Source organism: Elgaria multicarinata, chromosome 2, assembly GCF_023053635.1.
Source record: "Elgaria multicarinata webbii isolate HBS135686 ecotype San Diego chromosome 2, rElgMul1.1.pri, whole genome shotgun sequence".
NCBI lineage: Eukaryota > Metazoa > Chordata > Lepidosauria > Squamata > Anguidae > Elgaria > Elgaria multicarinata.
In genome coordinates, this window is record NC_086172.1 from 61,426,874 (window position 1) to 61,450,049 (window position 23,176).

A 23,176-nucleotide genomic window follows, 5' to 3' on the forward strand; every position below is an offset into this window, starting at 1 on the left:
ATTTTAACCAAAGAGGCAATTCTTTTGGAATAGACAGCTTATTTTAACTTTCAGGTATACTTTCCATGAACTTAAGACATAATTACTTTTCCCCTTTGACACTCTTTTGTGCACATGCCAATGTTGAACTACCTGTGGATACTGTAGCCAGTCAATATTTATATTAAACATGCATACCGCACACGTACAACTAATCTAGCAAAGATTCTGTCATGCATAGAAAAGATGAGTAGAAGATAATATACCACAGTATATTGCTGGGTAGATGAGACTGGCAGGAGCGGGGGTGGATAAGTGACTGTGGAGAATTGAACAGGCTGTGAAGAAGGCTGAAGAGGTCGGATAGGCTGAAGAAGTAACAGTTGAACACACACGTTAACAACAGAGTAAGAAGAAAAGAAAGTGGGAATATTTCTTTTGCGTAAAATAATCCTTTCTTTAAAAAAAGAAGAGAGAGAGAGAGAGAGAGAACATCCTCAATATGTGCAACTAAATTTAAGCTTAAAAGACAAGGCTCAGGTCACCTCCATCCCTCCATCTATCAAGAGGCATGATTTGCTTCATAACTTTAACATCACACACCATAAACAAGGTGTCAAGGTTACACCTTAACCTGGACCCCTTGATCAGCTCTTTAAAGATATTTTGCCTCTTTAAGAGCCCTTCTTCCATCAGATGTCAAGTTTCTATCTTTTACCTTCCCGTCTCAGTAATGTGGGGTTAGGCCTTAGGCATGGTGTAAATGACACTCCAGACAACAAGGTTTTAAACAACCTATTTACTATGTTATATAAGAAAACACACACATGCACAGGGCGCGCAAACACAATTATGACAGGTTGTCTCATTGCTTTACAAAAACATGGCTTCCTTGATAAAAATTTGTCCCACAATTCATAGACCTGGTTCAACATAATGACAACCCAGAGTACAGGTTGAGTATGGGTTGTCGTTGAATTGTGGGTTGTCGTTATATGTGAACTCTGCACTATGGTTTAATTATGGGTTAACCACGAATAGCCCAGAGTGCTCAACCCAACAACAAACCATGGGTTGTCTTTCTGAGTTGTTTGTGGTTAACAGCCCACACTTAAACCATAGTGCAGGCTTTGCATGTAACAACAACCCATACTCAACCTATACTCTGGGTTGTCATTACATGTGAACCAGGCCGTAAAGAATAGGCAAACATCATATTTCCACAATAGTCTGCAATTTTCTTCTCACCCGATGATGAGAATGCTCAGAGAAGCATTGCATATTTGATACATGTACCTGTGTTAGGATGTGATTGGTTGCTGGCTGTTGCTGAGGTGGTATGGGAGGAGGAGGAGGCTGCTGAGGAGGTCCAGGCACTTGGTTTCTAACAGGTTGCTGAGGCATAGGAGGATTATACACAACTGGAGTGCCATCTGGATTAATGAATGGCTGACCTAGAGGGCCACAGGTGAAAAATACAAATTATGTAGCAAAATGCAAATTCCTAGCAGAATGCAACATTTGCTTTAGATCACTGTCTACTTTCAAAAGCCAATATTGTATTACAGATTACAGTTCAAGAGAATCAACACATTTAATGGCTGATATTAAAATAGGTATAAGAGTTTAACTCGTTATTTGAAGTGTTTGGTGTTTTTTGCACAATTGTGGGAATATCAAATAAGAGTGAAGGCTTCCCAGAGGGTCTCCCATTCAGGCAATGCTCAGGGCCAGACTTTGCCTAACTGTAGCAGTTGAACTATATCTTATGCCTTTTGACCACTCTGAACAGAAGATGGTCCAATAAAGAATCAGAATATTTATCTTCTATCCATGGACCGATCTGGGCACTGTAACAAAAACAGCAGCAACAACAAATCATTTGGGGGGGTGGATCTAGATCTAGTCATAATTAGAGTAAACCAACTGAAATCAACAGAGTTTAAGTTAATCACGACTCATTTAAATCCCACTGATTCCAATGGATCTACTCCAAGTATGATTTAATCTGGATCCTAGTCTTGAATGGTAAGCCAATTGTATCCACTATACTTGCCAACGGTACTAATGTGTTGCTAAAATACACTATATGAACAAGGATTCTCCATAAGACAGGGAAACGTTATTTAAACACACATCTTCAGTATTCTAAATCATTTTTACAACATCAGATATCAGTACAATCGTATAAAGTCCTCTGAGGAGGTGTTAAAATAAATGTTGCTAAAAAATTTAGAAGAAGGAGGTGAAAGACCATTGTGATTTCAATACATTTAACACATTATTGCAAAGTTATTAATACAAAAAGAGAGAGAGAGAGAGAGACAGACAGACAGACAGACATCCACAACTGGATACCAACCTGTTTGAGGGTTGATCAGAATACTTCCAGGTGGTATGCCTGCCGCTTCCAAGGGAAGCAAAAAGAAGCTACTGCTAGAAGGCGCCACTTGCCCACTTATGCCACCGTCAAAGGAAAGAGAACTACTAGTGCTGACAGTTGGATAGACGGCAGATGTGCCATGAGAAGGCTGGTTGGGAGCTGTGACTGGAAGAGGCTGCTGGGTGTGAGAAAGAGAACCTGTGGATGACCCTACACTACTAGAAGACTCTGAACCTAGGAAAGGAGTAACGAGAAACGGGTTTTACCTAGAGACAGAATAATATCATGCACATTTAAAATATGCAAGCTGTTATTAAAGCCTTATCCTTTTAATGCACAGCCTGAACTACAGCAGTTTCCCTCTCCCACCCCCAAATGCAGCTTCTCCCGCTGAGAACTGTATCTACTGTAAGTGCCATACTTTAAGAATGAGTTTATCTTAATCTGCCTTGAACCTTGCGCAGACCTTTGCCCTCATGTGATGCAAATATGAGGACGAAGCAGAATGGCAACAAAGAACAGCCTATCTTTTCATAAATCACAAGAATTCCTAGACAATGGAAAGCAGGCTGAGAAATCTGAGGCAACCAAAGTGTGAAGAAGCAGTCTTCAAGGAAGAACCTCCCCATCCAAAAGAAGTCCCAAAGACCCTGAAATTCATAGCCTATGAGGAGCTTATTCTACAGAGTCCTCACACAATAGTTTTGTCAACACAAAGCTAATCATAATGGGCATGATCAAGCCAAAGTTAAGCCACATTGATTTAAATGGGAATATTAAAAAATATGCTTAACTCGTTCGCAGAACGGAACTTAAAGCAGGCTCACTATGGCCTGAATAATTCATTTTTAAAAACAAATGGGCACATAACTCAACAAGTTCTATATAATACGTATCTACGATGAAGTTTTATCTTTAATTTTAAATTGCCCAGTTGAACGAATATTTGGGTTATTTTTAAGCAATTGTTCTTTTCTGAGAAAAAGTTCTCACTTGGATTGCATTTTTCTTCTTCATACTGCAGATCAAATAGCAGGCACTAATTTTGCTTTTCAGTTGTAGCTGACTCAGTAAACTATAAGTGCATCTTGCAACATGTTGTAGCATTGATTAAGCTGTGGAAAGAACTTGTGTTAGCTTTAATAGCACTCTGATCAAATAGCACTTTATAGCCACTTGCTATAAAACAATTTGACTATTTGTTTACAAATAGTAGAATATTCAAGATTATGTGAAGTTGTATTTTGATTGGTATCAGCATAACTAAGGCTAAAGTCCAGGTGCAATTGTTACGTTGCTATTTAAAACTGCTCTATGAAATCTGCATAGCAACAGTTCTGGCTAGTTTAAACTTAACCACCATTTCAGTCTAATAAACCATGGTTTATTATTGCCTTCCTTGGCCTGGTGTCCTTCAGATGTGTTGAACTAGAAGCCCCATCACTCCCTGCCATTTCCAGAGTTTGCTAAACCAAAACTTCCCACTGCCTGTGAATGAGAAACAGATGTAATGTCTGACTCCAAAGCAAGATCAGATCCTGGTTTTATATCCTGGTTGTACTTAGATTAACCCATAGTTTCCCATCACATCCTGGAACAGAATCCCCCCCCTTGTCTACCCAAAAGACCCTCTTCAGTCACAATTCCCAAAGCACACCACCACGTAGACACTATATTCCCCCCTAATTCCACAAGGAGCATCTGACATGAAAAATACAGCCATTTCCCCTTAATTCTCAGCTCCAGGAAGTAATTATTTTTGTTTGTTTTAATTGAATTTTTCAAAGTAACAATAAACAGTAACTAATTTTAAGTACGCCACATGTGAATCAACTTCTTTACAGTCTTTCAGATCACTCAGGATCTCTATTTGGAACAAATAAGGTGATTTCATAAAATTAGCATTCATCAGTCTAATAGATCATGCCATAGAGTTCCATGTGTCTTAGGAAGTTGTTGTGTACTCTTCTTAGTATTCAATAAATGGATACCATATTCTGTTAAAATAAAGACCCCATCAAATTCTACTTGGCCTCTTTGTAGCTGAAGATGTTTAGTGAGTCCCATGTTTTCTGTTTCCAAATGGTAAGAGGAAGTTCATTTGCTGATTCACAGTGAGCAGCTATGACCAACATGGCTGCTGTAGTCAGAAGCTAGTAGTAATCCTAGAGATAGTAGTCCCAGTTTTGCAGATAATGTTATATCCTCTTGTGTAACTTCACTGGTGAAGGCAAAAATCTGGACTCTTTCCACATGCGGGTAGGTGCCTCTGGTGGCCCCACACCACCAATAACTAAGGTTCACATTGCAATTAAAATAGCTCTGTTTGGCTGGCGTAACATACCATCCGTGCCTCATCTTGAATGTATTTTCTTTCACTTGGTTTTACACAGACTTCATGGGGGCTTAGAACATAGTGCTACCCACTGCTCTAATCTGATAGTACAATTCAGGTCTTTTCAGGTCTTTTCCTCATGTCAATTTTGCATCCTCTGCCTTACCAATAACAACTACTAAATTTAAAAACTCGTAAATTTATGTAGCTAAGCCCTTTGCTTCAGATTTTGTCCAAGCTGCTAAACTTCCAACCTTTTGAAAGTTCCTTTAGATGTGAGATGAAGAATTTGGTACATCTGAAAACACTGTATTTCTTCTGATAATTGTTTTCTTACCTGTATGCCAGCTCTTAGCTGCAACCTGTTATATAGGTCAGTGAATCTATTTAAACCTTTTTGTTTAAATTTGTCTTCACAATAAAAAAGTGGATAGCATAAAAAAGTAATCATAGGGGATAGAGAAGCCATCAAATGTCTATTCCATCTTTGCAAAGTACACATCATACTGTTTAAGGTTTCATCTATTTTTGACTTTGATTTTAAATATTTATATTGAAATGGTATATCCCTAAATACTTCTTTCTGGTCCCTAGGTATCTCCTATTAATCCAAGATTTAGTTTGATCATCATGTATTAGATTAATTAGGAAACTATCCTATGGTCCCTAGATAACATTTGAAGGGCCATAGGATAGTTCGTATTCCAAAATCTGAGGTTGGAGACAGTGCTGTCGCTTCAATACTATGAAAGCAGGATTGTTGTCAAATCTAAGAACGAAATACTGGCAGTCTTTTCATGAGATGGTGATGACGGGAAGAGCTATTGTACATTGCTGTGCCCTATAACATTATAGTTCAAGGATCAAGAATCTAGGTAAAGAAATGTGCCCAAGGCGCTTCAAACGTCACAAGAGGCCACAGGAGACTGAACAACAATTGCATACATTTCTATTCCTCCCTCGACACATGAACTGCTGGTCATCGTTACATCAAGCCATATACAATTCCATGTCAATCAGTTCACTCATATCTAGCCTCTAACCAATTATTAAGAGTAAAACCCTAACATCACAAAAGCTAGGTGTAATACAAATTAATAGTCTCATCTAGTTACTAAACTTTGGAGTAGATATGAGATGGAACCCTGTGCAATTCTTAAGGAAAGGCCCCAAGAAGAGGGTAAGTAAATCTTGAAGAAGACCATTTGAAAGTAACCCTGGGAATACCTAATGCCACCCCACCCCATACTGACACTATGTCAGGATCTGCCCTGCAGCACCACCTGGTGGCTGCAGTGCACCTTGCTGGCTGCAGAGTAGTTGCAGGACCCAGGCCCATATCAGCAGCACTCCTAGAAAAGCTGATGCAGACCAGCTGGGAGCAGCCAGGAAAGGGCTATATAAGAACGGCATTTCCACTCTAGCCTTTGCCACAGCAACATGGTCTCCTGTGTCTGTGATCCTGGACTGTGCATGACCATGCCTTTTGTCCTGCTTGGACTCTGAACTCTGCCTGCTTCTGGACCTTGCCTTCTGGCCCTGACTGGGCTATGTTATCAGTTCCACCGCTGTATATCCCGGCCCTGGCATTCCTGCGCTGAGGCCTTGCTGCCCACGCCCGGGACCCTGACACACTAGAAGCAAATTATGGTTTCCCTTGACAGGTAAAGCCACAAACAGTGTTTCATTGGCATGTTCTTGGGTTCCATGTGTTAAAGAAGCCAAGAGTTTGGGAATGCTAGAAGTGCTAGGGATCAACAGATTTTGTTAAAACCAGAAGGCTAATTAAAATTAAGGAAATTGACTTTAAAGATTGGCACATTTTGTTTGGAGAAAGATCTAATTGTATATTTAAAATCATTTATACTCCCAAGACAAAAAATCAATCACTCCCTAGCCCATTGAAGAACATAGCCCCCAAATAAATTTCACAAACTAGGAAGGGTGGGTCACTATCCCAAGTATCTCTTCTGCATCCATACAAAGTGTTATTTCAACATTGGTTAACATTAAAAGGATTGAGCCTCAGATATCTCATGTTTTGTCCAATAAATTAAACTCATAAAAGCATGCCAAATAAAGTAAATTATACTTAGTAAAGCAAAAATGTGACAAAGCACCAGAAGGTAATTGCCTTCAAGGGGAGATAACCATAAGAAATAAGAAGTTGCTTTTGCGGAGTCAGAACATGGTTCATGTAGCCAAGTACTGTCTACTCTGACTGGCAGCAGATTTCCTGAAATTTAGGCCAACCCTGCAAACTTTTAACTGAGATGTCAAAAATTGAATCTGGGACTTTATACATGAAAAGCATGTGCCCTAAGTTCTGAGCTGTGAACCCACATATTTACTAAACTGTTTAACTCCTGGAAAGATGTGTTGGATGGTGCTTTGCAGGGGATATGACCACAGAGGGTGAGGGAAAAGGTTTGGTAGATTGCTGCCAATCAGCATGGTATATTTTCTTAAAGAAACATGGCACATGTGTCATTAGGACATCGAACAAATACATATATCTTTCTTGCATTTTTCTCAAAAATATTTGCCCAAACAACCAAGGATACTACTATTAATAGGAAAGAAGATGTGGCTGCAAATGGTGGCTAATGGGCAGATGATAGTGGTGGATTTGTTCATGGGTAACCCCGGCCTCAAATCCCTACTCAACTATGAAACACACTGAACCAAAACACTAAGGCCATAATTGTCTCAATCTGCTTATTATCTGTTTGAAGATGCACAAGATATGAAGTTGTATAGCACTCTGTATACATAAAAATCAATACACATTCCACCTCCTTGCACAGCGAGTCCAGTTATCAACTGAAAATAGCATGTAGTTGACCTACAGACCAAGGAAACGTCAACTAATCTTAAGGAACTGGCTTTTGTAGTCATCCCAAAAATTATTCAGCCTGTTTGCACATAACAGCAAGTCATGGGTTAATTGACAATTTAATTAATCCACGATTTGCCACAGCACATGCCCCCACCATTTTGAATAAGCAAGCCCCAACTGGCGGTTGCTCCATTATTATTATTATTATTTATTTATATAGCACCATCAATGTACATGGTGCTGTACAGAGTAAAACAGTAAATAGCAAGACTCTGCCGCATAGGCATGACATCCAACCCTGAACATTATGGCTTAATCATGGGCTAAGCAACACAAATTTAATCTAACAACTAATTGCAGGTTAACTTAGGGTTGTTTAACCCACAAGTAACTCAAAGTATCCAGATTCAGATGTCATTGAGCAATCTCCATATTTAAAGAGACCAAGGCACTTTAACTGGGAAATTACGGGTTAATTAATTACCCCACAATTTGCCGCCATCACATGCGAACCGAATCAGTACGTCTAGGAACCCTCAATAATATTTAATAAAACACTTCAATCTAACTATGCCAAGGATAGCTGCTCTGATGTTACAATAGCAAATAATGTAGTAGAATTTTCAATTCCTTGACTGGTAAACACGAGGCAGGCACCATATATACTGTATTGTCAGGCATTCCTTTGTCTGTAATCAGTAGTTCTATCTCATCTTCTGATACTGGGCTGATTCTGTTCAGAGATATCCCATTAGGAGCAGCTGGGTTAATGCTGGTCTAGATGCCTTGTGTAATCAGGCTGTTCTCCACATGTGCAAGACCCTCGGTCACAAAGTCATGGTCTAATCCAGAAACCAAAGTTTTGTTTGCGAACAATTAGAACATTTAACAGTGACAAACTGGGCTAACCATTGCCCTTTAGGCCAGCTGCATTAAACAGTAGGCCTTGCTGGTTTTTCTAGAAAATGCAAGTTTATCCACTAAAGCAAGGGTAGTGAACACGTGGCCCTCCAGAAGTCGGTGGACTGCAATTCCCATCATCCTTAGTCACCATAGCCAATGATGGGGGAGGATCAGAGTTGCAGTCCACCAACACACAGGGAGGGACACACACACACACTCTATCCCTGCACTAAAGTCTTACCTTTTAGTGAACTATTTTATATCAGGGTGAGGGGACTGAAATTGGGGGATTTGCAAGAAGAGCTCTATTTTCTGCTTATGTATTTGACATGTATACATTAGCAATTTGCTTTTCAGTCATACCTGTCTTAGACAGCCTGCCAGTGCTTTTACTGCTCCCAGTGCTATCACCTCTTGTCAGAACAGAGATCCCGCTGAAACTGCTGGCTTTGGTCACAGCTGGCTTCAAATTGCGAAGGGAGCTGTCAGAGTCAGTGCTGCTCCATGGACGGGGTTCGGAATACTTTAGCTCGTTGTCTGTACTGCTTTGAAGGCTGTTGGTTGACCTCCCTGAAGCATCCTTATTGACCCTGAAATTCACACACTTACGCTTTTAAGATACAGGGGTTGTTTGCAAAAATCCAAGGAAAACTGAAATATATGCAGAATGCTTTTGGGATTTAAAAACCAATTCATTCAATACCTAAATATCTGCCGCCTTTGCTGGGTACTATTGGCTTCTTCCTCTTGGATTCTGTAGGCATGGTCAATAAAATAGTAGCTTAATACTTTATTATAAAAAGCAAATAAGAACTTGTTTAAATATCATTCCCTCTTACCTTTTGTCAATAATGTAATTCTCTTGGGAACACAGCGACTGGGGAAGAAACAGTGTAAAATAATTTTTTTAAAATATTAACCATTTGTATTATTAATCTAAATGTGTCAGATATGAAGAAAATGCAGAAACACCCCCCCCTTAAATATCCTCTGGCCAGCTGTAACAAACAGGAAACACTATCCCACAATTAAATTAAAGCAATCCCTGTGTCAAACAGTGTGAAACGTTTGGTACATATTTAACTAATATAACAAGTAGGGAGGAAGGAAATGAAATGTATCTGCTACAAAGCATGGTTTGCACATTGTATGATCTTTTCCTTTCACCATTTACAAGGAGCTTTTATATTCATGGGTAGACAGGTAGATTAAGTAGAAAAGCAGGCTTCACCACATTCTGTTTTTTCAGATTTTAACCTGATCCTAGGAGAGCTATCTCCCAAAGCAAGCAACAAATTATACAGACAAGTCTGTGTACTATTGTTTGTTCTTTCCAACCCAGATTTCCAAGTAACTTGGGAATTCATCCACTATCTCCTTAACACTCTCTCAGTACACTGTTGAGTGTTACTGTTAATAATAGTGCTGTAACAGCATTGTTATTAATTTACCCAGTATATTGAAATAGAGATAAATTAAATAGCAGAAGTAACTGTTTCAAGTATTATGAAGCAAGTAAGTATACATTCTAGTTTCACAGTTGTCATATATAATCAAAGATGCTATGAAAATTTCTTGTAATTTAAATACCTACATCTTGTGCAAATATTCGTTCTCGAGCTCTCTGGTACTCTTCTTCTCGCTCTTCTATAGATTTGCTTCTTCTGTCATCTTTTAATCGTATTCGCATCTAAATTAAATAAACTGTTAATTGCCATTGTCCACTGTATGTACAACTGTGTAATCAAGACAACTATGCAAGTTCAACACTTACCTGGTTGTCATCTTTGTCTAGACTAGAGTTCTCTCTTTTAAGGATGTACCGCTTTTGAAAATCTTCACCTTTATCATCTCTTATATGTTCACAAAACTTCTGGTCAGGTCTTTAAAAAAGATTGATATTAAATAAATCATATTTAGCATTGTTTATTTTTGGACCTTAAGGTGGACCTTTAGATTTGAGGAACAATGCCCCCCTCCCAACTAAGAATGACAAGAGACAACTTTGAACTTGGATACTAGGCCAGTGGTTAACTGGTGGGTTATGACCCAAAAGTGGATCATAAGATCAGTACAGATGGGTAGGTGTTGCCACCATGTAGTGCAATTGTGAAAGTGGATCCTATGTTGCGGGTCGGGGGGTCTTGGGTCTGGACCAGTAGAAGGCTATTGTACTAGACCATTGCTTCTATCATATAAAATATATCAGAACACCTTGTAGGAATTCCTTTTCCTTGACCCATATTTGCAAATTCTGAAGAGGGTCTGCAGTCGTCTTTGGGATCTGGTGTGTCCTTTCATTCCTATATGAATCTGAATTAAATAATCTTGGGGAATACAGATACTGAGTAATTCTAAGAGCCAAAAGAAGCATTAATTTGTGAATAATGAGAAAACTGAGCCCATCACAAACAGATATTTGTTACTTGGGGGCCCCTTGCATTTGCCTCACTTGCTGATTGTAGTAACAGAGCCAGAACACAGCGACATCCCATTCTGAACTTCCATGAGTAGCTTGGGTTTCCATGAGTAACTTGAGTACCCAAATGTTTGACCCCTTGCTAACACAAAGCACTACTTTACTAAAAGTTACTACTGAAAGACATGGAAGTAGGAAAATATCATAAGTGCGTACATTTTTAAAACAAAGAATAGTACAAGAAAAAAAACCCTGCATTTCAGAGAGGGGGGAAACTTATTTGTTGATGGAATCATGAGATCCTTGCCCCAACCAACTTTTGGAGCCAAACAGGACTAATAACACGAACCCTTTCTAAGGAGTTGAAAGCTAACTACGCATTGTGTTGCATGAACGCACAAACATTCTATGCTTGTCTTCCCCTATTTGTTATTCAAGAGACTTGCGTAAAAGCAGGATCAGGTTATTTCTAAATTCCTGCACTGCATTATTATTATTATTATTATTATTATTATTATTATTATTATTATTATAAAAACCTCCCAAATTCTACCTAAGAGTTACTGGATGCCCAAATATAATTAGCAGGCACTTCAGAGAACCTTTAGACTGTCTTACCTCTTTTCTCTTAAAGGTCCCTGAATTTACTGCCCTGCAATCACCACTCCACTGAGTCGTCCCAGTGTGCACTGGGTTGATGATGTCATTAACAGCACTGATCGGCACTGGAGCGGGGAATCTGCCTATGAGGAAAAGGTAAGTTGGGTTTTATTCAATATGGAGCAGATCTCCAAGGTTTTCTTTCTAAATTCTTATTTTAAATCTCTTGAGATATAAAATAAGAACACTGAAAACCTTTAATAAGAATTGACATAGTCTATTGGTTATATGAAATGCCTGCTAATTATTATTGGGGCTTCCAGATACCAGTCTAGATTCTTAATAACATCAAAAATCCTTTTCATACTGAAGGACTCATCCGTTAATGTAGCACATTCTCCAACTCCAAAAAATCTTCATCAATCAGATATCAAAGTTATCTATTTAAGAATAGGACAGACAACCTCAGGGAAAGGGTTTAGCAAGCAAATAAATATTTTCTATTGCATCTTATAAGCACATCTTAATCTTAAATACAGCTTGTCTTTCAATAAAGATTTTGATGAAGTAGCTCTTCCATTTTACAGAAAATGGAAATACGTAGATTACATAATTTTGAAGCACAAAAATAAGAATGACACAAGTGAAATGAAACTATTCCTAGCACTTAGTAACTACCAGATTCTGCTTTTCTGCAAGACACGTTTGCAAATACAACTAAAAACATAGGCCAAATGTATGGTATATAACATTGGAGACAACTAAGTGATCATCACTGTACTATGATTAAATAGATATTGTAGATGACACTCTATGTGCAGCTAGAGCTTTCTTCGGAGATTTTTCTCCAACCACTCCCTTCCCAAAGAGGTAAGCTATATATATTTTTAACCTAGACAGTGGCTTGCCTCTTCTGGAATTGAAGATGCTATAAAGAACCCCTTGAATAAACATTCAGCTGCACCCACGGCTCCTTTAATTACATGAATATTTACGGCTCTTAACCTATGACTGTCTGAATGATCAGACTTTTATATGGCAGGTCTAGGTTAAGTACACCTGTATCCAGACCCCATACAGTGGAAATGTTTCTAGGGGCCTCCTACAAAGGAGCAATGATGCAAGAATCATCTCTGTGTTAAATGCAATGGCTTCATATGTTGCTAGAGGAAAACACAGAGGCAGGCTACATTTTCAGATGAAATCAATATATTTGATATGAATTCTGAAGATACAAAACAGTTTGTCCAGTATTCTTGTTGAACTTCCCTGGTTATGCAAAAATGGTGCACGATGATACTTTTCACTTTGGCTGCCACACTCCATTCCCAATATCATTAAGCATTTAAGCAATTTAAATGCTGTTTTGAATAGTTATTGGGGGGGGGGGACACACAAAAGAAAAATAAGAAGTTATCAAGAAAAAAAATAGTTCTAACCAAGTTATTCATTTTAATCATCTTGCCTCTTGCAACTCCTCTGGTGCTAGTACTTTTTAGAAGAAAATGATCCATTTTGCATAATCAAAACAGTGATGTAAGCCCGGTGGCATGTGCCGGGTGCCATTAGCCTAATCACCAGCCTCAGCGCAGCTTATTATGTCATCTGAACCCAAGCAGTATGGCTTGCTTGAGGGAGGAACAACCCTCAAATTACCCATGGCCTTTTGTTGGGTTATATGAGGGTTGTTTCCCCCTCAAACAAACCATGCCGCCTGGGTTCGGACAACACAACAAGCCACACCCGGGCTGAGTCGGCTAATGGCAACTGGCATGTGCCATCAATTTAAACAAGCCATGGTGGCTTCTTTAAGCCACCATGATTTGTTTTATCATGTGAACTAGCCCAATGCCTTCTATTTCCTGGACCCTACATTATTCAGAAATAATGATTATTTTCACAAGATGAAGGAGCAGCAAGGAGAGATTTCTAGATAGAGAAATAATGGCAGGATATTGGTGTGTGTTTTCTTCCAGAAGCAGAAAGGGACCCTTAGTTGCTTAAGATTCCCACAGAATTAGTGGTATCTTTGAAGATGGTGAGATAGAAGAATCAGAATTTTAGGAATCACTTCTAACCAATGAAGGAAAGAAAAGAAGAAAACAAATAGATACCCTCTAGATTCTACCTTGATCTGTAGGCTAAAACTTCCCATCATCCAGACAACTGGACTACTTGATTAATGAATCAAAAAGAGAAGCCTAACTTACATTCTTGTATTGCTGGTTTTATTTACTATAACTGACTTCCCACTCTGGTCCACATTGTGCTCCAGTCCAAAGTAAGCAGCCACTCTGTGCAATAACATTCTATGGTAAGAGGTCATGGGTGGGAATTTCTTTCGTGGGATTCTGAAAAGAAGCAGCAAGCTTTAGTTTTACGTAAAAGCTCCTACAGTACATATAAATGCATTTCTTCAAACCCCGAAGCACTTACTCGTTATTACCAATGAAATCTAAGATTTCCTGTTCTAATTTCAGCAGCATCATTCTGTCCCTGGAAGCCAAAAATATACAAGGGTAGGGGAGAAAGAGGTAGTCATGTAGGAAATACATCCAAAATAGTCAACATATTAAGCAAGCATATTATTCATTCTAAAAGGATTTCCCAAATCTCAAGTCTTTGAAAAGATATTACAACATTAATAAGAGAAGGAAATTTAGCTGTCGTTACTTGGAGGTATCACCACCTTCCCCCCACCTTCAGAAAATTTAGCTAGCTGATAGGAGTTGCTCTAACTGGTTCCTCTTGTACAGGTTTGGACAGCAACAATAAAGATGTATTTCTATTGGTTCTGATGACTGCTCAGCCACGAAACTCACTTGGTGGCCTAGGACCAGTTAAACACAACCTAACCTACTTCACCAGAGGTTGCTGTGAAGCATAAGCATCCATGAAACCACCTTCAGCTCATTTGAGGAGAGGAGGATGCCAGTGTGATTAAAATGAATACGAAAATAAGCAGAATGCTGTTGCATTCCTCTCAATATTATCATTTTAAGGCATATTCCTTAGGTGCCTTATTGTGGAAAGGTAATTAACATATTTAAGAAAACAGACAAATCCAATGCTTTGCACTACGTGTGCAAGAGGATGAATGTTAAAGCAAACAAATTACTTAGTTTACAGTATATTTAAGATAGCCTTACAGTGTAAATAGTCAATTTTTTTAGTTGTTACCAACTATGAATATTGTTGGATCTTTTTCTCAGATACATGCCCAGATTATGATTTAATAGTAGACCATGAACCCTACACAGTTATGAAGTGGTAGCACAGCCATGCCATGAAGACTATGGCAAATGAGCTCCCTTGATGAGAGAGAAAAATAGAGCACATGGTCTGTTCAGCTCAACCAAAAAGATTCTTAAATGCCGGCAAGTGAATAAAATAAGCTGCTTGTGTCGAAGTATACTAGATTGTGTTTGAAATCCACAAAACCTATTGTCTGAGAATAAATTTATTATTTCACAATACTCAAGGAAATGTGTTGCTTGGGTACTGTGAAATAATAAATTGCATCTTAGTACTCATGCAAACACACAAAATTCCTTCCAAGGTCTTATGGAGATAGATCCCTCTGTGGCTAAGAAAAGTTGGGTCCATATATAAAAAGCAAGAAAAGGAATACTGAGCAGCTTCTGACTACATCAAGAAACCATTTTTTCTAAACCAAAAATGCACTCAAGGGAAATGCAGACATTAGCCACATTCAGACATCATCCTAAACCACCATTTAAAAACTTTAACGGTTTTACACAAGATGCTCTTGGGCGATATTTGAGGCACTTGTAAGTTTAACAAATTAAAATGAATAAGAAAATGAAAAGTTAAGATATTTTTTTTTAAAAAAAAAATCCACCACCACTTTTTTTTTTTTTTTTACCTGGGATTGTTTTTCAACGTATTTACTAAAAATTCATGTAGATCTATACCAGTTGAATCTGTATATTCTTGGCTAGAATCTAAAAATAAATAAACATACAAACAAATAAACCAGGGTCATAGAGCATTCATGCATTCTTTTCAATAGAACGATACCCTTACGTTTTAAGAGCTGTCTGTTTTACATATTAATAACTAGTTACCAAACGTGCACATTGATTTTCACACTGATTTGAATACTAAACTGCTCCTCTACACAAATTGGAGTGTGTGTGATTTCCACCAACTCCCCCTCCATCCCCAGTATCCCACACCATTCCCAAGCTAAGGACCTTCCAATGAGAGAGGAGTAGGTTTTCTGGGGCGAACAGAAGAAAGGGGCAGGTGAGAAAGCCTTGTTCCATGGACATGAACTCTATTCTGTTCATGGAAGGAAAGTTAGGATTCCAGTCACTGTGTTCACTTGTTAATTAGTATTCACCAAATGTTTTGCAATTCAAAAACAAAGTTCACACTATAAGCCTAAATAAAATAAAGAAATAACTCATACATGCAGCTACAGTTATTTATTTTCTTCCTTTTTCGTTCTAGGGGCCTGGGAAAAAAATGGAAACATTGGGTGGGGGAGACTTTTCTATTTTTTCTCCAAGGAATGTTTTTTGTTTTTGTTTACGCACACACAATGGAAAAAATTGAACATCCTTCAATTATGATTTGTTTTCCTTTTGGAATTTAAGACAAGGTATTTATATATTGTTGCCCAGCCTTTATTCCTCCAAAATGATTTCTAACAACTATGTAATGAGAAGACTTTTATAGAAGAGTAGAAAGCAAATTAAGGCATAGTTATTCCTTCCATTTCTCATTAAATTATAGATTTAATGTATCTTTTACTGTTAAAAATTTAGGGGTGCTCCAAGTCATGCTCAGTTTCACAAGATGTGAGTAGAGCAATAAAAAAATGGCATTTATTTTTCAATGTTTCCCCATAATTTGGCTTTTTCAAAACCCCTTGGAAATTCACCCCCTCATCTCCCTTGGCTTCAAAATTTCCAGAACTTTGACTTCTCTAACTCTAATACTTTTTGGCGGGGAGGAAAATACCTCACTTTCACATATGTACATATGCTATAGAAATCCCAGATTTTGAGCCCAGTCTTATAAAGGAAATGGTTTGAGGGTGAGGGTTTTAATGGAATTGTCTTAATGTGGGTTGAGGGTTTTAATGGAATTGTTTTATATGTTATTGTAAAGCGCCTCGATGCCAGAAATGGTGAGGCGGCGCTATAAAAATGCTTTAAATAAATAAATAAATTAGCCTTGGCCAAATCTAACTAATTTGAGAACATCTTGGTAGAGTTGTCAAAATGCTATTTACAGTAAGGACAAAGGTATCTTATTAACACAGATCACAGCAACAATGAAGTGTGTTGCTGTCCATTGCGGGTGCATCGCACACACTCATGGGAACTTAGCTCAGAGATACTCCTGTCCCTTGGGCTACAACCCTATGCATGCTTACCTGGGAGTAAGCCCCACTGAATTCAGTGGAATTTACTTCTGAGTAAGCTTGCATAGGTTTGTGTTGTATGTTTTACCTCAGCCTCCAAATTCTGAATGGGAGAAGAAAAATGTTTTCAGTTCAGGTTCAGGAAAAGCACTCACCTATTTCTAGTTCTCTCTTTCTGTAGAAAGGGTAAGGAAGCCAGGCCAGAAGGAAAAATAGAACCTAACAGTTAATGGGATCTCCCCTTCTGGGCATCATGATCCTGCCTCTATGTCCTTTTAAAAGCCATAAACAGAACTGTCCAGCTTAATCGACTCTCTATTCTGTATTATTAAGGAAGTGTGTCAGTGGAAAAGCCATTGTGGTATATAACCACATGGGCAGGAAGCGTTATACATGAGGATAACCACAGAGGTAAGGGGCCACGTAGCTCAGGTAACATTTAGGTAACTCCTGGGAAATATTTCCAAACTTTCAGAAAAATTGAATTGTAAATATTAGACAGCAGAAGCATTAAAGTAAACATTATTAACAAAGGTTTCCCAATACAGAACTAGATTTATGTAACTTAAGAACAGAATGATGAATAACAAACCTCTCGATAACATTTTCCTGGGTAATTTATCAGTGGTTTTTTCTTTTTCAGTTTCATCTTTCAAGGGCTTCTCTTCCTTTTCAAAAGATTGTATAAGCTGGATCTGAACTTTCTCCTGTTGAGAAGTAAAATTAACAATTTTCCCCAAAGAAATACAACCCATAATGAAAATGGTGTCATTTTAAGCAATCAACAACTGTGCCAAAGAACATAACATGTCAGTTGCAAACAAGAAGTAATCAATCAGAATCGTGGTAATTACCCAATTCATATACATGGGAAATGGGATTACTTACCACTAGTCTCAAAATGCTGCCGACAAATAATATGAAGGTGAATTAAACAAAAAGAATAATCCCTTTCAATATTTTCATTGAAGTCTTTTGAGACTGATGGTAAACTAATTTCCAACAAAACAACCCTGAAGCCAAGACTAACTAGAAGGGCCAGTTTGAATGTAATGCTAGAGTGCAGTTTTGCACTAGGTTGACGAGCTGAAGAAGACCAAGGATAGTGTCAGGCTTGCATGTTCCCTGCTTCCCTCTCCTTCCATGCAGCCAAGGAGACTTTGAAAAGCGTAGATTCATTTCCCAAGAAATCTGGCTTGTCATACATTAGAATCCTACACCTACTTATCTGGGAGTAAGCCCCACTGAACTCAACAGGATTTATTTCTAAGTAGACATACAGGATTGCACTGCAAAAAGTCTCTATTTAAAAGGGGGAAAGCAATTTAGTTTTGAATTCTCAAGATAGTGAAGATTCTTTCTACTTAAAAATTATTTCTAAACACATGCTTAATAGCTTTCTAGGAATGTCCTTCAATTCTCTGAGACTCTGATAACTGAAGCAGCCTTAAAAATTGAAGTAGATAGGAGTCTTGATAAAACTGATAAGTTCTAATGGAAATGAATTTGCACAGTGCAATGGCGAAGACCTATGTGGAAGAGCAGAGTAGACTGTGAAGATCCACATTCACAAAATGAACTGACCTGGGGGGGAAATAATGAAGGTATATTCTATGGAACTAGCCTTTCCCTTGCCCAGACCTTTCTTTTCCTCCCCTTTTTTAGACTTCCCCATTGGATTTTAAAAACAAAATAAAGTAAAAACTTGTGCAAGCAAGAATCTACATCCAAATCCTTCTTTGGCGGATGGAATTAGACAGAATTAACATCTACAGGTATGTGGAGAATACCTCAGAGACAGCATTTCAGTCTTTTTTCATTTATCTAAGAGTCTTTCCAAGATGGCTTTTGTCACAGTGGAATCAACGATGCAGATCTTAGCCATGACAGATCTGGCTTAAGAAAGGAATGTTACAATACCTAATCACTGCAGCTAATGGAACAATCCTGATTTATATTGACCAAAACAAAACAGCATCAGAATAAATAAAATATCTGTTCCACTTCTCATTGACACTCACTTTGACATTCAATACGATCTCTGAGAAATGCCAAGGAATTCAAGTTGAGCATCTTACCAGAGAATACAATTGTAAGGATCACAAACACACACACACCACCATTAATAAGGAGTTGTGCTATCATCTGCATAAATTGTTTCATTAAATAGTTTTATTCTGCTTTAAAGGGTAGAACAGAAGGTGACATACAAAGTATCATCATAACAGTATCACAAATATTACAATATATAAACTAACCACAAAGCATCTTGGGGAGGAGGGAGACCTCTTCCCAAGAAAGCCAGAAAATGTCATACATCTTGGACACATCACTCCCTGTTTTACTGAATCACAGAAACATAGAATATTTTAGCTGCAGTTTGATGGCGTAAGTAATTAGAGGCGATGACAGCTCTTGAGGGTCCTGCTTTGTGACCAGACATTTTACTTCATATCCCTTTTCTCCTTTCAACTGTCATGTACCCCAGCACTTAGGATTCATCGAACATCCATTCAACTTCCTCTCAACCTACAATACATCCTGCAATTTAGCAAACAGTTAAGATACAGTCATACTCCAATGTTTGAAAACCAACCTGTCCAAACTGTTTTAGAGGATGACTAACAAATGCCTCTGCTTTGATGGAAACGTGACTTCCTCACAGCTTATGTTTACCCCATGGTGAGAATCCATACATTTCACAGGATATCACAACACCATGTTATATAGCTGCTCTTGATTTACAGGAGCTGCTATGGCTTACTGTATAAACTTAAAAATACACAAGAGATAGGTTCCTTAGATTTGAGTGTGATCTGTTCAAACTCTTTCCTCCATTATACCATAGATATCAAGAAGGGATAAGCAGTTGTCCTGTATATACCCAACCAAAAGACTCCGAACCTGGATCTCCGAAAGAAATATAAGCAGGATGCTCAAAAACTTTATGCTATAATGCAATGCTGCAAGTATGGGTCCCCACCCCCGCAAATTAGCTGTTTTCCCTGAGAGGAATCTGAGTTTATTAAGTATTTTAGCATAGGTTGTACGGAAACAGCAGAAGGCATCCCCTGACTATGAAAGAGAAAATTATATTAGGACTCTTAAATTGGCAAAAGGGCAGACACCAGACGCCAGAGACTGCACACTACTGCTTTCAGATCTATTGCCTCCAAAGAATGAAAACTAGCTCCAAGGGCTATATGCAAGTTGACACTAGCTTGAATGTAAATTATGTTGTACTAGTTTGTGACTTGGACACTGAACTAAATGTAGTCTTATGTTGGCCAAGAGTAGAAAAACTGCATTCCTGTCCGAGATCTTGTAGAAGTGAAAAAAGAGTTTTCCTTTTAACTCCCGCCACCTACCATCAGAATACCAAGCACCAGCTCCTCCTCTTAGTTCCTCTTCCCTGACCCCAGCCTCTTGTCATTTGGCACCTTTTTCAATGGTATCTTTGCACAGCTATTATAAATCCCTCCCTTCTGACTGTATAAGCAAATCTGCCAAATTTGCCAAATCCTCCTTTAAATTCAAATCTCTCCTCCTTGTTCCCGCTCTCAAATATCCAACTCCTGGTCCTGCATCTAGCAAAGGCACTATATCCACCATGAAAATAAGTTATATAAAGGAAAGAGAAATATCCATTTATGTTTTAAAATATAAAGGACTTAGACAAGTTACAATTAGATGCACTTTTTATGCTTGTCAAATCTCACAAAGGTAAATTCAATATTGAATTCTCCCTTCCGTATCTAAATCAACTTTTCCTTTGACTGAATGCAGAAGTGGGTTATTTCTATAGATACCTGCAACTGTACAGTGATATTGTTATCTGGATCAGAACTTGTATGTGATTGTGGTGAACAGGTAAGCGTAAGAAGATTTAGAACCGGAGCTTCCATGTTAGACTATTGTTTATCTAGTCTTGGCACAGACAGTTCGGATTCTTCACCAGGAAAACACAAACCCTGTCTCAGAAGATGAAAACGGCAGAGACATACTTTATAAAAGGCAATATGCTGGCTGGGAATTATGGGAGTTGTACTCCAACACATCTGGAGGGTGCCAAGTTGGGGAAGGCTGCTTTAAAATATCTTAAGCTGTCTAAATTAACCATTGCTAAATAGTCATAATAAATCTCCTCATGACTAATAAAACTTAAATACCAGAATATTGATGTGATCCTTTCTTCCATTACTACTGTTCTAGAAATTTTATATCAATTGTAAACTACTATGAACTACATGTTTGACACAACACTTAAATAAAGCTAGAAATACTGCTGTTCTTTGAAAATGGAAAGTGGATATTTTTCAAAATCACAGAATTAAAATGAATTAAGCACCATCCTAAAGGCAAAAGAGTTTCAACTGTCCCTCATGCTGTTTAGCCAACTAATCTCCATCATCAGGCATGCCAAGCTGCCTTCAGCATCAACCAATAGGGCCATTTCAAGTTGTGTCAGAAAAAACAGAAGAGATTAATTGATGTGGCACTTCCATAGTCACTGAACATGATCTGACATGGCAATTATCTGAAGGAAAAGTGTGTGTGAACATGCAATTTGGCTTTCTAGAAGCCTGTATGAACTGAGGTAATTAATCCATAGTTTATATGTTGGTGCTACTTGACCAAAAGAAAAGAAAAGATGAACAAATGCACTCAGTCACACATACCACTCAGTGACAAGAAACTGGTACAATTGCATTTGCTCGGGTGTCCTCAGACACGGACACAATCTTAACAAACTTACAAATAGGATCCTGGTATACTGACCCAGGGATATGAAAAGGTGGACTAATTAAGGCCACACTTGTGTCAAAAAAGCTCTTCTACAGCATAGTTGAAATTCAGACTCATGAATAATATTGGTTCATTGTCAGGAACGAGTCTCTAAAATTACTGGAATTTATACCGCATATCATTTTCTTGGCTGCAGTACTAATCCTTTGATATTAATCACATACATAAATACTCCAAATGAGACATATATATTTTAAAATCAAGTGATATAGTTTATACTTAGTCAGAAAGCTGGCCAAGAAGACATTTCCTTCTGCTCATCAGCTGTGTAAGCCACATCAGATACAGAACATGACCGTAGACAAAATTAATTCAGCTTAAGAAATATGATTTTATTGCTCAAGAGAAAATTGTATGGTGCTATCATAATTGCTTGTCTACTCACACACATAGGTTCACCAACATGAATCCAAACGCAAATACACTTTTGCAACTTTCTTGCATATTTCCCAAAAGAGTTGACTGTACTCCTGTTCCCCCTTCTCTTTCAATCATTCTTTAAACAACAACAAAAAACAACCAGGTTTGAGGTCCCATACTCAATTTTATTTTTACCTGGATGTCCTGTGAAATTTCAGCTGTGGGAGGTGGAGGAGATTCTTCACACACAGCAAGGCTCCGAACTAGCTTTAACTTTGTACTTGACTAAAGAAAAGTATTTTATAATTAAAAGTCTACAGTTCACAGATGTTTCTCCTCAATTTAACTTACTGTCAAGCGCATAACAAAACTGTTCATGTTTGAATGCCAACTACTTTCAATACAGAATCATTCATTATTGGAGGCCAAAAGAACAAGCAGTTAAAGCTTTTAAGACATCATGATATCAGCAGAAAGCAACTTCAGTTAATGAAAAAAAAAAGGTTTAAGCGAAGAGCAGCACTATTTCCTCTGTCTAGTGACAAGAAGCCACCAGAAATATAAAGGCAAAGCAAAAGCAAACAATTAGGCAAATAAAAAAACCTAAAACAAAAACATTTTATTGCCAAAGAAATGAAGAACAAAACTAAAGTCAATACATATTTTTCACAAAATAGCAAGGCTTCATCAAGCATGAAGACTTCCTTAGCATGCCAGCACACAAGTCTACTGTACCTTTGACCTTTTTCCTGTCTGTCCAAAAGACTGCGCTGGCCGCTGAATGGTGAGCATAACAAAAGAAAGTTTGTATTAAACTTTATGTACTGTCTGTATAAGGCATTAGTCAATTCACCAGTGTGCACAGCAGAGAGAAAGCAATTTCATGGTGACCATTAGTTATAGGATGATCCCATGAGCACAAATGCAAAAGGCATGGCTTCCAGACTGTGCTGTTAGGTTTCTTACTGAAGGAATCACAAGCTTCTGTTCCTTAATAATATTTGCTTGAACATAGAGAAGTCACCCAACTTTGGAAACTGCTAATGGTTTGGGAGAATTAACACTAAAGACAAGTGCTGAGGAAGTCCTTGCCTTCTCTGCCCCTTCATCTAAGATTGATGAGGGTATTGTATGGCATCCAGAAACTAAGCTTATTT

General features: G+C 38.1%; 1 protein-coding gene across 4 annotated transcripts in view; it reads right to left on the bottom strand.

Moving 5' to 3' along the window:
- R3HDM1 (R3H domain containing 1) overlaps positions 1-23,176 on the bottom strand; it is an 87,267-nt gene that overhangs the window by 26,072 nt on the left and 38,019 nt on the right. For all 4 annotated transcript variants that reach the window (XM_063116595.1, XM_063116596.1, XM_063116594.1 and 1 more), the window contains exons 4-17: positions 22,755-22,796; positions 22,215-22,304; positions 17,446-17,560; positions 15,345-15,423; positions 13,895-13,954; positions 13,669-13,809; positions 10,214-10,322; positions 10,034-10,129; positions 9,279-9,316; positions 9,143-9,193; positions 8,803-9,029; positions 2,342-2,596; positions 1,276-1,433; positions 246-347 (exon numbers count right to left, since the gene is read on the bottom strand). In XM_063116595.1, the coding sequence (XP_062972665.1) occupies positions 246-347; positions 1,276-1,433; positions 2,342-2,596; positions 8,803-9,029; positions 9,143-9,193; positions 9,279-9,316; positions 10,034-10,129; positions 10,214-10,322; positions 13,669-13,809; positions 13,895-13,954; positions 15,345-15,423; positions 17,446-17,560; positions 22,215-22,304; positions 22,755-22,796 (1,563 nt within the window). The remainder of the gene's footprint in view (positions 1-245; positions 348-1,275; positions 1,434-2,341; positions 2,597-8,802; positions 9,030-9,142; positions 9,194-9,278; positions 9,317-10,033; positions 10,130-10,213; positions 10,323-13,668; positions 13,810-13,894; positions 13,955-15,344; positions 15,424-17,445; positions 17,561-22,214; positions 22,305-22,754; positions 22,797-23,176) is intronic.